General features: G+C 37.7%; 2 protein-coding genes across 2 annotated transcripts in view; one reads left to right on the forward strand and one right to left on the reverse strand.

Moving 5' to 3' along the window:
• Window positions 1–2,413: 2,413 nt before the first annotated feature.
• Window positions 2,414–12,526, reverse strand: SUB1 (SUB1 homolog, transcriptional regulator). Its single transcript, XM_009285206.2, has 4 exons — window positions 12,442–12,526; window positions 10,609–10,728; window positions 5,156–5,264; window positions 2,414–2,741 (listed from the first exon to the last, which is right to left on the reverse strand). Exons 1-4 carry the CDS (start codon window positions 12,511–12,513, stop codon window positions 2,662–2,664), a joined length of 381 nt encoding a protein of 126 aa, XP_009283481.1. The 5' UTR covers window positions 12,514–12,526; the 3' UTR covers window positions 2,414–2,661.
• A 1,160-nt stretch (window positions 12,527–13,686) lies between these two features.
• Window positions 13,687–14,338, forward strand: part of ZFR (zinc finger RNA binding protein) — a 64,813-nt gene continuing 64,161 nt past the window's right edge. Inside the window, exon 1 of the mRNA XM_009285229.1 lies at window positions 13,687–13,883. Within this exon, the coding sequence (XP_009283504.1) occupies window positions 13,687–13,883 (197 nt within the window). The remainder of the gene's footprint in view (window positions 13,884–14,338) is intronic.

Consider the following 14,338-nt stretch of genomic DNA (forward strand, 5'->3'; position numbering starts at 1 on the left):
CCCATCTTGAGCTCATTTGTGAAACTGACTGGTTTATTTAGTTACCTTTTTTGTAGGACATTCATGCAGATGTTAAGATTGGCTCAGGTAAAATATATGGTATTTTATCATTATTATAGGCAGAAATGTAAGTGGCAGATGGAAAACTATTTTTAAACACACAAGCTAAGTAAAATCAAACTGCCCCAAGTTTTATCAAGTAAAATGGGATAAACAGCTCCAGTAATTATCACCACAAATTCAGCAAGGGGGTTATCTGTAAGAGGAACTAATAGTTCTTGGTTAACAAGTACTAATTTCTTTGAACACCTCTACCATCAGTTTCCACAAAAGAACTAATCACTATATTAAAACTTTTTCACTTACTCCCCCCAAATTAATGAATTTAATTCTCCACCTTCCTGAACACAGTTATATTGTACTCTGATACACAACTGCCATCCAATGACCTACTACCACAGTAACCTAAGTGAGGACAATGTTCCCTCTAATATAATCATGCACTTTGAAGTAGCCACATGAAAGTTTTGAGGTAAAATGGGTGAAATCTGGTTGCAAAATTTCAGATTTAAAGGAAAAAAATCATATATACATACCACAAATAAAAAACACCTAGAACCTGTTGATAGTGATCTGAAGCAATTTATTTCATTCACTCATCTGTGAAATTTATCAGATATTTCATATTTATTCTATTTGGTCCAAATATCCCTACATGCCTTTAAGAGTCACGCAAAAAAGAATGTTGTGCCCAAAAATGCATTTGCTACCACAAAACATCTCTTCACCCTTTTATTCACCCTCAAGCAGTTCTTAAAAACTCAGATTTCCTGAGCTATACAAAAACAGATCTTAACTTTATTTGTAATATGTCAACAATGGGTAAGTTAAAAAGCAGGTGGAGGGATGACATAATATTTAGATCAAATAATACATATTTAATTTGATGAAGTCACCCTTCCTCACCCTTCAATACCTATTTGTATTGAATTATAAACCCTGCAGCACAGGAACAGTCTGTGTATGGCACTTCCATGCATGTCTGCAATATAAACAATTATACCAAGATATTCCAAAATTAAACAAATAGTAAGTCTTGTTTATCTATACAAAATTTAAAAAATACATTAAGTTTAACATCAAGTGGGAAAATTACAGCTGAACCGATTAAGTTGTACACTCACTACATAGTCTTGAAAAGTCAATTTTCACGAAGTTGTTTCATCTTCTTCCTTCAATTAACTGAAATAAGTCAGAAAATGAACTCTTCTCCAATTCCACTAATGCACATTCCTTCACTGTAGTTATTATGTGTCAGCTAACTTTGGTCTTTCACCGTTAACTTCCGTACTGCCGTGCCCCTTACCCCTCCAAGTTCTACTCAAACATCATATTCTCCCTTCTTCATTCCATTGTTCGTGACACCTACCAAGAAACCCTTCAACTGGGGCAGCATCTAGCCTAATAGAGCTTCCACTGGACAGAAGCTCCTCTTACCAGAACAGTACAATGGTTGACAAGCGAAGTTCGCTAGAGTCATGATCCACTATGTACCAGCGCTTCACTTAAGCCCTAAGTATCTTCTGTACAAGAGATAAAATAGCTGTGCACGTGTAAGCGACACAAAGCAAGCCAAGTTAAGTGGTTGGGGCAGGCAGTGTGGACAGGGCAGGAGCATGATAGCCAGGCATTTTGGCTGAAGCAATTTTAACCCTTTGACTTTTTAACCTGTGTTACAGCCTAGTTCAAGCATCGTTGTTTACACAATACTCTCAAACAAAAGCCCTACAAAGACAGGTTAACTGATTTTTTCTATAGAGTAACTAGTTAGTATGTGTTCAAGAATGAATTTAATGCAAAGCTTGAAAAGGGTACCTAACTAATAACCACATTTGGAGCTTTTAAATACTATCTTACTCTGAGGTATATGTCTATAACTGTAAAAGTTTATGCATCACATTCTAAAATCTAGGGTCCAAGAAAAAAGGCTAATTGTATTTTCTAAGCCAAGCAAGCTATAGAAAAATGGGAAGAAATAGCATGTGGCTTGTGTTCAAGTGTTATTGTTTAGCATAACACTTCATGCAAGTAATGCAAAAAAGTCTATATACTCAGTACTGTTTACATCTGAATAAATAGGGTAAATTAGCAAATACAGTGTTTAAAATTATCTACAAAAGTGTGTTTTACCAAGTATTCACTGTTTGTTTGTATCAAGTCTTAAAGCAGAAAGCTGTCAGGGCTATACGAAAGACTATGAAACGAAAGGAAAAAATTAAATGGAGACATTTTAAGAAACCTCCTCAGAAAACAAATTCATACTAACTGTTAACTAAACTGAAACTAAAACAAAGACTAAAGCTTTTAGGTGGCCTTATCAGCAAACACCTTCAATCAAAAGGCCATAAACAAGTACGCTTTACATATTATTTATTTTACACCATGAGGTGAAAGCAACACATTTCCTTTTAGTAAAGTATACACAAATAGCCTCACTCAGAATACACTTTTAATGCACATAAAAAAAGTATTCATCTTACAAATCGTTTTGCAATCCAAATATACAATAGCTTGGAAAACAATATTTTAGAAAACAAAAGCCAATGTAAAAAGACCGCTTAAAACAACTAAAATGATAAAAGTTTCTGTATGGCTCTGTCTTTACAGTTTTCTTACTGCATCATCAATATCAGAAATCTGTTCCTTCAGCTGGTTCCACTGTTCTGGATTTAAAGAAATACCTGAAATGCATTAAAAATAAACACTTAAGACAAAAAGAAAATTGTGGTGCGGTCTCTTGCATAATTACTATCAAGGCTAGTTCCATACACAAACTCTATGTCATAACTATTAATGCTTGAGCTACTTCAACAACCATCTCAGTTACAAAGTGAAACTACTCATTTGGAACACTTCAGTTAGACTTTAGCTTATCTCCGGACAAGTTTTAAATTACAAAGAAAATAAGTACAGTGTAGCAAATTCATTCACAAGTGTTAGGCTAAACACAGGAAGTGAAGCACAGCTCTGGCCTTGACAGAAGGCAGCACAAAAGCTCTGAGTGAGATTTTGGAAATCATTCGCATTCCTGTTGGCTCCTAAAAGCCATACCTCTGTGGACTGAACTTCTATGCACTTTTAAAGTACCGTAATTCTGGGGTTTTTTTCCTCCTGTTTCTTAAAGCACTGTAAATAACACATACTATAAATAACTTTTTGGAGAGACTTCTATTCCACTCCCTAGCGCTCACAAACCAACATGGAAGTTATTTTTTCACTTCAAGTTCACTACAGTTTCTAGTGACAGTCAATCAATAATGATTCAGTGCCCCACAACCCATCTCCTCAGTTCTAAATTCGTACTTCCTCAAGCTCGAGTCCAGGCACACATTTCCTTTGTGCTTTAGTCTCCTCCTCATTCTTCCCCTACTATCTCTACACCAACTCTATGCAAGTGGAGACTCACAGGCCTACCTCTCATACTCTCTCCACCCAGGCTCTTCTACTATTTACCCCCACTCTCCCCCCTCAGTGATCAGGCTTCTTTCATTGCTTTCTCCCTGTAGGTGGAGCAGGACCTGAAAACAGGTGAAACTTTGAAATCCATTTTTGGGGCTCATTGCCTTTTTTTCCTTCTACCATCACTGTCTTATCAGAGCACCACTGTAACTTTGAGCAGTGAGCAGTCTGCATGGAGCTACTCTAAGTTTTCCACCAGTCTTTAGAGGGCAGGCTTCTTTTGAAAAGAGTTAGGTCAGGTGTGCTAACCATTATTAGGGGACCAAACGTCATCAAGATGTCCCTGAACCACATACCAGATGAACTGTACGGAGTTCAGACCTGCTGCCTGAAACAATCTGACACAATAATTTAAACTGCTGGATTTTTTTTTCTGTTTTTTTATTAGACAATTTCAACTGCTTATACTGTTTTTAGGATAGCTAGATAAGCGGCTCATAAGTACATCAATGGAACATTTGACTAACATACTATATCAGATTATTACTCATTTTATCCTAATAAAATTCAGACCCTTTTGCCCCATTGATAAACATTGCTATCTACATCATGTAATTTTTGTCACTTGGCCTACCCATCAAATCTCATTGTAGTTTGCCACTCTAACTACATATGCTTTTGACTTCCACCTCAAAACACAGCAGGTTAAAGTCCTTAGAAGTTAATCTTTTTTGTTAAGTAGCAGCAACAAATCCAAACCAAGAAATTTTCCAGTACAATACCAGTACACCTGTTCATACAAACCTATTCTCAGTGGTTATTTAAGAAATGTTGAAAATGCTTCTCAAGCTTTCCAAATGTCTATTCACTGAGTTGCTCCTGGACACACCGGAAGAATGTAACAAACCCTATGTTGATTGTACATTAAATGTCTTCAATCTCCAGGGCAGAATGTTCCATACTTACCTCTTTCCTTGGCGCAATATGAAAACCAATTAAAAGTAGGCTTTTCTAACAGAAACAACATGACATTAAGCAAAGCACTACTACTGCAACTACCCTTGCACCCTCATCTTGCAGGTGGCAAAGTTCTGAAAATGGTTCAGTGAAGGCATGCCCTAAAAAGCATGTATGGGAGTGGCAATTAAAGGAACAATGGCTTATGCTGTGCTGCAGATTAGAAGCACAGTACTAAAACTTGAGCACTTGAGGTATTTTCACCTCAACTAAAATCTTGACATATTTTTTCCAAAATTAGTCACATTAAATGTTTTAATTATTTTAATCTAAAATTTGATAGAAATTGAAGGACAACATTGTTTTAAAAGAAATTAACATCTTATCACAAATGTGTAAATTAAATCTTTTCAGTGAATTTTGAAATAAGAAATCCAATTGTAATAGAAGAAAAAAATTGTGTTGATTAAGTTAAGGGGGGGGGATGGGGGATGTATGGCTATGTTTATAACTCCCATACCAAATTGGCTTGTATTTGATGCCTTGTTTTCCATAAATCATGGAGGAGCCATTTAGGAAAAGAGATTCAGGCCAACTTCACTTTTGTTTACAATCTACAGATAAAACTAATCATTTGTTAAAATAGAAATGAAAAAAAAAATTAAAATACTATACACCAAGTTCTCCAGCAAACTGCAGACAATGTTTTAATACAAAATAACATGAAGCAGAACAATACCTTTTCTGCCAGGCTTCATTTCACCTTCTTGATCCATCCAATATTCTCTAATATCAATTAAGACTTTCCCTTTAAAGTCACGAACACTGACATACCTCATTTTGCCAATCTGTCAAAACACATATAAGGGTCTTTTAGGTACTTTAGATATTACAGCATTCACTTTTCCCAGCAGTATCAGACTCAGACATGTGACATTGCACACTGCAGCTTATTTTAGACACCACAGAAACAACTAGATCAAAAGCTTAATCCAGAGTAGTCAGTAGGCTAATAAATAATGACAATATAAATGGATGAACGACTTAGAACAAGTTGAGCATTCAATGCTTAATGCAAAAGTAGCTCTCCTAGAATAAAAATACCTATATTCTTAACGCACTTACTTCTTACAAAAGCCACTAATTTACTGTTTTCCGAAACAAAATTTTGCCTCTATTATAACCATCTTTGTTTGCAGCAGTTGTAAACAAACAGGGAAAGAGGGAGCTCTACTCCCAAATCTAAATTTTAGTCCATTCCACAGGTACAAAAGCAAATTAGATATTCACATGAGATAAACACAATTTCTAGAGGGATTTTTGTTTGTTTTTTCTTTTTTTAAACACAGTAAATATAGATGAAAATGAAAGGTAGCCACCAACTGTCCCATGCCCACTCCCAAGTCCTCATGGCACTTCATTGGAACTGTGGTTAAAAGACTATCCCACTGTACCAGGTGTTCAAAAAAAAAAAGTTTACCAGCATGTAGCATAGTATGAAATGACTTTGGAATTCCATAATTTCAGTGCCACAGTGGCTTAACTGTATTATGAGGGTGCTTTTTTTTTTTTTGGGGGGGGGGGCCCCCTTGAGAAGGGGAGCAGTCATACTGACAACTATGCGTTACACTACATATTTAGGCTCATTAAAGGTCTTTCCAAGTTTGATAAAAAACTATTTGTTCACATAAATTCAAAGTATAATGTGAATTTGAGAATCAGAAATTAGATAATAAAAACACAATCAAATACAATTCATGTAAGAAATTCTTAGAATTCTGTATGCACCTTCTGGATATACTTTAGGAAGAAAGAACACATTCTAAAGAAAATAATTTTAAAATAGAATATTCCTTCCTGATAAAATGTTAACTTTAGTTTTCAACTTCCTTAGTTTATGCATCTTGCATTTTGATACAATTTAACAAGGGCCCAAACACATCTTACTAGCATTAAGTCTGACCAGAAAGGTTGAACAACTCTCCAATCAACTAAAATAATCTGCAGATGTTTAAGTCATAAGCTGTTATTTCACAAAATAGATATAAACAAGAATGCTTTATGTTTGCTTAAAGTAATTTTTGTTCTTATGCAGATCATGCTAAATTAACTCTAAAATTGATTTTAAAACAATTAGGACATCTTTAGATACCGTAAGCCTGAAGCAGTTTTCCTACTTCAAAGCATCCTTTAAAATGAAGACATTACAGTTTATAAGATAGTATTTTTTGATTGATTTATTAAATACTTTCACAGTACTACAAATTTAACATTCAAAAATAAGGTATGATGTCATGGTAGCTTAGTTCTTTCAGACCAAACTTGGTACCATGCCCAAGTCCGTCAGCACCGCTGGCAAAGAATATCCCAAATAGCCTACATGAACAACATTCCTTGGTTTCACCCTTTAACACTTCAGTGACTTTTAAGGTCACCTCTAAGAACAGCTTCAAGTAGTAGTACTCCACACCACCTTTTTTTTCCAGGGCTATCAAAGAATATTAGTGCATTGCCAAGTAACTCCAGATTTGTTCTAAGAAATAAAATCTGATACAATATAGCAGATTGCAGCTGCAAATACAGTAAAAGTGTTTAGGATTTGAATTTTAAGGATAAGATTATATGTCTTAATTCAACTACAGTAAGGCAAGGGGCAATAATGCAAAGTCCACATTTACTTAATCAGTAAGTCTACCTTAAATGGAAACAGTTCCATATGAAAATGCTGAAATTAAGTTAGGTTTTACATCACTGTCTAGATTTCAGCTGCATGTTCACATTAAATTTTGAACATTTAGCTGAACTCTATGCAAAAGCTGCCACTGCTAAAAGCTTTAAATAGGCTTCTAAAGTACAGTTTCAACTAACATCTAAGGTTAAAAACCTCAACCAAAATCTAGACTTAAGTAAATTGATGCTTCTTGATGTTCAGTTACCTGCAATTCTGGCACAGATTTGTTTCTGAACAATTTTTTTTTTCACACGGCAGCTGATAGTCCTAGAATAATTTCACCGATCTAAGACATCTTTGTATCTCTAAAACCACAGTAGTGTTCCAAGGGTTGTATTGATTTACAGCAGTGTAGTTACTGCAGTTCAACCTTCGCAGACAAGTTCATATGCTTTTTATTAAATATTACAGCTCCTTAGATTATACTACTCTATTGAATTACATAAATCAGAAGACATGAAAAGCATTATTTCCAGGTTTCCATTTCTGACACACTGAACCGTGCCTCAGTTCCTTTCACAGCTATGCAACTGACTTCCTGTATGAGTTTCAGCAACCACCTTCTTCACCATTTTTCCTCCTATTTCCAGTTTGTCTTGATTAAACTGTATACACACTGTGGAAGTAGAAACAGCAAAAAAGCATCCTTCTTTCTTAGCTGATAACTGTATGTATAGCATTAGAAGGAGCACAATAAGGAGTCCTGTAAACAGTGAGATCTGCAACACAGCAAACTGATTGTGAAATGCATTGGTGACCACCTAAGTTTCAGAATTAATGTGCTAAACAAATCACCTTTCCAGAGCATCATAAACTTACGTATTTATCTACTTTCAGGAGCCTATGATAGATAAAGACATTACACTGGGAAACCAAAGAACTTTTCTCACAAGTCAAAAAGCAAGTACAACCCAAACTTTAAAAAAAAAAAAAAGAAAATAATAAGAAGGCGGGGGGGACACAACAACACACAGACGAACAACTTTTGAAGTAAGAATTTCAGTGAAATGCCTGATCATGCGATGTGGATCCACTCTGGCAGTCATTAATACTGCATCCTGACAGCATTAACAAACCTTATCCAAATCAGGCATAGGTAGATGACAGGATTTGTCAAACTAACCAAAGCACATGATGCAGAGCTCACGTTGGCTTGAATCCACAGACAGGAATCTAATGTATCAAGACTAAACCTTTCCACATTAACATGAATAATGCTTGTCCTTAGGGCCGCTAGTAATACATCACAAATGGGAGTAAGATAAATTTCCACACCCCAACTGCACCCAAATCTTTCAACAAATTCCAAAGTAGGCTACCTATAAAACCTAAAAAGGCCAAGACATGTAAATAAATAAAATACACTTGGTCTCTTACACTGCATTAATTCCCTTCTACTTACATTCATACTATTCTTCATGATTAGTTTCAAGAATACCATTACACCAACATTAGTCTCAAACAAAAATGATAAAATGTAGATTTTTATGAAAATGCTGAACCTTCTGAATAAAGCAGTCACAATGAGCTCTATACTAAGAGAAGCTGTATACTTTAAGAACACAGCCTGAGGGCATAGAACAACAAGCCTCCAAGTTTCACATCATTTGCTGCCACTCCCACACACAATATGGACACCACAGAACTTCTGACTATCCTATGAATGCTTTACAGCCTGGTCTCCATCAATTGAAGCCACACTTGTAAGTTATACTGCAAAGTCACGTGCACATCAGAGATCATTTTACTGCCATGGGAAAGGAGAAAGGAGAGTTTCTAGTATTACTAATAGTCCTAGAACAAACAAAACCATACCTAAAAAATTAACAGGCAACTAGATCTTCTAGCATGCTCTCCCGGTTAGGGGGGGAGAGGGGAAGTATCCTCAGACCTACAGTGCTGCTTCTACACTGAAACAGTTGCATCTTAGTTAACGCACATAAGCTGATGTAGCATGAAAAAAACTCACAATGCTTCACATAACACAATAAGCGTTCTAAAAAAATTTTCTTGTTGATTAACTAAAAGGCAGGCAGAGACTAAGTAACAGTGATGTTTTAGGTCAAGGTGATATTCAAGTATTTTTTCTGTATTATACTCAACACTGGAAGAATCCTGTTCTTATCAGACTAATAGGAGTCCTCTACTGTCTGTTTTTAGTAACTTTTTATTATCTTAGGTCAAAAAGGTTGAAAGAAATCAGAGCATGCAAATACTTTTGCTTTTATTTGAAAGGGTTTGGGGTTTTTTGCATCAGGGGAGCATTAAAAATTTTAATAGCTTTCTCCAAGGCTGGAATTTCTGAACTTATTACAAACATAGCATAAAGCTTGTACATAGTTTTTTTAAGTTCTAACTGCAGTTCACCTCATAAGGTGTAGAAGACACTATCTCATTTTTCCTACATGGTTCAAAGCATACCCCAGCAGAACTAGAAATATATTCTTCCTTCAATGGGGAAGTCCAGGCACTGCCTTCAACTGAAGCTCTCCCTCCCAACTATACATGAAGAGAAAAGTGAGAATTGATACATTAAAAATAACTACCCTGTATTACAGTACCAGTTAATCAGGTCTTCTCTCTAGAAAAGATTTTTTTTTTTCCGTATTACTTTGCATAGCTACAGCCCAAAACCATTTATTTTACCCTACTCGGTGTTATGGCCATCTTATTAGGCACCTCTCCCATACCCTTTCACAAACTTAGGAATCAAAGTCCGTAAGAATTTAAGTTCCTTTCCAGCCAGCTAGTCAGAGACATTTAATAAGTCTTGATCCACACCCCTAAAACAAGTAACTCTGAGCTACATATATTCTCACACAGCTTTCAGCACACGCTGCTACTGCCTCAGCTAACCCCAGGAACTGCAATACCCTGAATTCACAAATGCATCTTGCTACTGAAAAACGTACATTCATCCCATCTTAAAAACAAGGACAATATCAAAAATTAAAATCTTTCTGTATGTTCAGTGAGAAAAACCTGCATCATAAAACAAAGGAACAAGCAAAACTTACTCCAAGACACTGTCTTATAATACAGGAGCCAAGTTGCCCTTGACCTAGTTAAATAGGAATGAACAGTCCATACTTTGGTTTCCAAGAACCTTTCTTTCAAGAGCCCCGATAAAAAAACATTTCCGTGTAGAGACAGTCCTGATCTAATATTTACAGCATACTCATGTTAAGTGCTGTATTTACCAACAAAATGACTTCCCAGAGTTACCAGGGGCAAAGACATGAGGGTTAGATCAATTGCTACAACTCAGATTCTTTTACTCTGCTGAAACATGACAATGCTTTTTCTGAGCATCTCATCTGCATGCTAGCATCCTAATCCCCTTTGGCCAAGGCTTCAGGAAACCAAGCATCTGTCAAGATATTCAGATCACCACATAAAATTTGTACTGAATATGATGTAACATGCTACCTTAAGCAGGCCCTAAGAGTCATCAATTTTACCTGAAACATATTCTCATCTCTGTTACTGCTTTGCTTAGAAGAAGCTGCACCTTTTGAACTTTCACCAGTCTTCTGTTTCTTTACAGGCTTTTCCGGAGCTGCTTGCTTTTTCCGCTTTGCCTTGGAGCAAGAAAAAAAAAGAGAAAAGCATGAACCACAACTCATTCTGTAAGTTACAGAAAAGTTTATGTCAGAGGTCACAAACTACCTCTGTGCAATGCACATTATCACCTTCCTGCTGTGAAGGCAGGAATCCAATACCGTACATTTGCACTGCAACTTAAAAAAAATAATCTTCAAATGAGCCTAATTCTGTTCCCAGTGAAGTTGACTGTAATACTTTGACTTTAAAGAGAATTTAATTAGATCAAAATACATTTCAAAAATCCTACTCTTTCTGCGCAGTAATACTGTCGGTTCAGTAGTTTTAACAAAAAATTTAAAGTCTGATGGAAGTTTCACCTTCCTTTACACTGAGTGCAACAAAAAATGCAGGACAGCTTAAAACTGTTTTAAAAAAGAAAAAAAACTAGATGAGATAATGAAGAAAGGATCTGGAAATCACCTCCATCAGAGTAATTTTTTTTAAATCAGTATCCAGTCTCTGTCCACAGCAGATAAATTAAACATGTTTTTAAAATGTTCAGACACTATCACCTGTAAATCAGATTACCTGCAGATGCCACAAAGTTGTTATTTCTACTAATGGTTATATAGTAACCATGCCCACCCCAAAAAAAGAGTAATACAAAGATACCAAAAATTAGTCTCACCCACTAGAATCATATTGTGGATAACCTCTTTTAAAGACAAACAGTTCCAACAAATATGGGAGGTTATAATAGGAAAAAAAAAAAAACAACCCACACCTTACTGCCCACTAAAGCAGACTGTTAGACTATGTCTTTTCAGGAATACAGTTCCCTATCAAAAAAAATCACCTGACCATTTTCTCTTATTTTAAGATCTGACAGAACGCCTAATTTGCAAAGTGCAACAAAGTCATGTTTGAACCAATTCAGTAAAGCAGACTGAGTCTCTTCACATACTACATTAAAAGACCTCATGTCTGCGTTACCACCTAGCATTTCTTAAAAAGATAAATTCACTGGTTTTTTTCTGGTTTTGTTCATAATGACTGGTACATCTATAGAAACTTATAAATTAACTAACTATTAAAAATAAATGGGAACACTCAATTTATACATTTAGAACAGTCAACATATGTTAGTTAATCAACTCAAAGACATTCAGGTTGGCTCAGCTTTTAAGTGAGAAACCAGCAGATGGTATTACAGTAAACGCAAGAATCTGAGACAGAGAAAAAGAACATGCAAACAAGACAAGCAAGTGGCACATGGAGGACAGGGCAAGTGGAGGTTTTTGTTTTGGACAAGTAATCTAGACACCAAAATGCTGGGGGCGGGGAGGGGCTGTTTGTCCTCAAATTTAGTCCAAATTCTTGCCACCAGTGGCAGCTTATACAGAAGCCTTCTATCACTTGCCACAAAGCAGCAACAAATTCCAGGAAGCTTGTGGTTAGATATATCATATGGAAAACCCGGAAGAGAGCAAAATGCAACTTAAGAAAAAAGGTTACTGCAAGGCAAAAAGCATCCTATTCACCCAAACCCTAATCTTAGGGGGTGTTTTTTCTGTTGTTGTTGTAGTTGTTGGGGGGTGGGGCTGGGAGAGGGGGGTGTTTTGGGTTAAGTGTCTAATAAATCATATGGAATGACATGCATGTTGTGACATAATGCTCGCCTAATTTCTTAACCCCACCCTGAAATATAAGAGTTAATACAGTAGTAATAAACTGCATATAATGTTCACCTTTTTGTCAACTTCACTATCTGAATCACTGGCAGATGAGCTTGAAGACACAAGTTCCTTTGACTTAGGCATTCTAGGAAGAGAAAAATAATGTGAGAACATTATACAAGGAATACATCCCATTACAGCTGGAAAGCCATCTTCAAACCTGTTTGTAAAGGCTCATCTTATTCAAAACCCTGCTAAAGACTTTCCTGCCTTTTCATATAAGCTTTAATACATTTTGTAGATGCGATCACAAACACTTTTCCCTCTTGTACCTCTCCTCCTTTTTGCTGCAACTGCATTAAATGCAGTGTTTCAGTTTCTGAACTGCTTACAAAGGGACAATTTTTCACCAGTTTCATATACCCCTAGATATGGCAGAAACCATAATGTAAAAAATACAATACAATACTGTCCTCCAGTGAATTCTTTATATTACATTCACAGATATAAACTATTAAGGCCCTAGCACCATCTATACTCTTACATGAGCATTTCACCCAGTTGGATTTGTAAGTAACACACTGCATAATCGTCATACATAAAGCTAAAGTTCCCACCAATAATACAAAAGTCTGAAAAACACCTCAGTTACAGTGAACTACAGTATTGCAATTAATACTTTCACTGCAGCTTCAACATATCAGTCACTAGAGTCTATTCATTTGCCAGACAAGCGGACATTCAACTTTCCTTGAATGCATGCTGCCAGGTGTGCTTCTACATCTCTCTAGTATGCAAACATGTGGTTAGATATGGCAGTTGCACATCTTGCCTGCTACTAGAAACTCTTTGTAACAAATAAATAGCTCATTTGTTCTTTCAGAATAACAATAAGCATCCCAGAGAGAAACTGTATAAAATAAACTACAGCTAGGAAAGGCTAAAAAAAGCTTAAAGAAGCATATCTCGGGAAAGAAAAAGGAACAGCAGCGTTTGTAAACTGGCAGTGAAAAAAACATATGCAAATGAAAAAACGGAGTCTGAATAATGCCAACGGATCAACGTGGTTCTAAAGTAGGGTAGAATACTGTCGTAATAGCTTGGAGCACAACGATGGAAGCTGTAGAACTGAAAATGAAACAGGGTATGGGGAAGCACACATAAGCCACGCTGCGGGATGGAGGCAGAGGAGAGCTGGAACGGGACAATATAAAAATAAGCACCGCGATGACATGAAATCGGGGAGCCGAACAAGAAAAGACTGATACGCAGGGGGCGCGAGCACCAGCAGGGGATAACCCCAGGGTCCGCATCACGATGAGGGAGTGCCAATATGGAGGAAGGTGGGGGCGGAAACTGGAGGAAAAAGAAACGGGGGGTCGTAGGTGCCCCTCGGGAGAGGCTGGCAGGCAGAGCGTGAGGAGACACCGAAGCACCGGTGAGAGCGAGGGCGGAACGAGGCGGGCCAAGCGAGGACGAGGGAAAGACAAGCCAGGACGAGCTAAAAACACCAGGTAGGCGGATCCCAGCCGCCATTTTCCTCCCCTATTCCTCTTTTCCACGGCTCGTGTTGCCCCCCAGGGGAAAGGGGCGACGGCCCGAATAGGGGGGCGCGGGCAAGGACGCCCAGGTCCTCCCGGGGCGGCGTGGCAGCAAGCAGGCTGCAGGTCACCGGCGGCGGAAGAGAGAAAAGACAGCGCAAAAAAAAAAGGGTCGGGGGTCGTCAGCGGGCAGGGTCAGATCCCGGCGTGGGGGGAACGGAGCCGGGCGGTTCCCCGCCGCCATTTTCTCCCTCACTCAAATCCTCTTTGCCCCCCCAACATGGCAGCTTCTCCTCGACAGCGGCTCCTCCTCCCGCCCCAGGCCCGCTCCACAGCGGGGCATCCCTCCCGCAGGGCACAGCGGGCACTCGAGGAAAAGGGAAAGCGTCGCCGATGCCCAGCCCAGCGCGCCTCCCCCGCCCCCCGCG

This window comes from Aptenodytes forsteri, unplaced genomic scaffold (assembly GCF_000699145.1).
Source record: "Aptenodytes forsteri isolate BGI_AS27 unplaced genomic scaffold, ASM69914v1 Scaffold120, whole genome shotgun sequence".
Classification (NCBI taxonomy): domain Eukaryota; kingdom Metazoa; phylum Chordata; class Aves; order Sphenisciformes; family Spheniscidae; genus Aptenodytes; species Aptenodytes forsteri.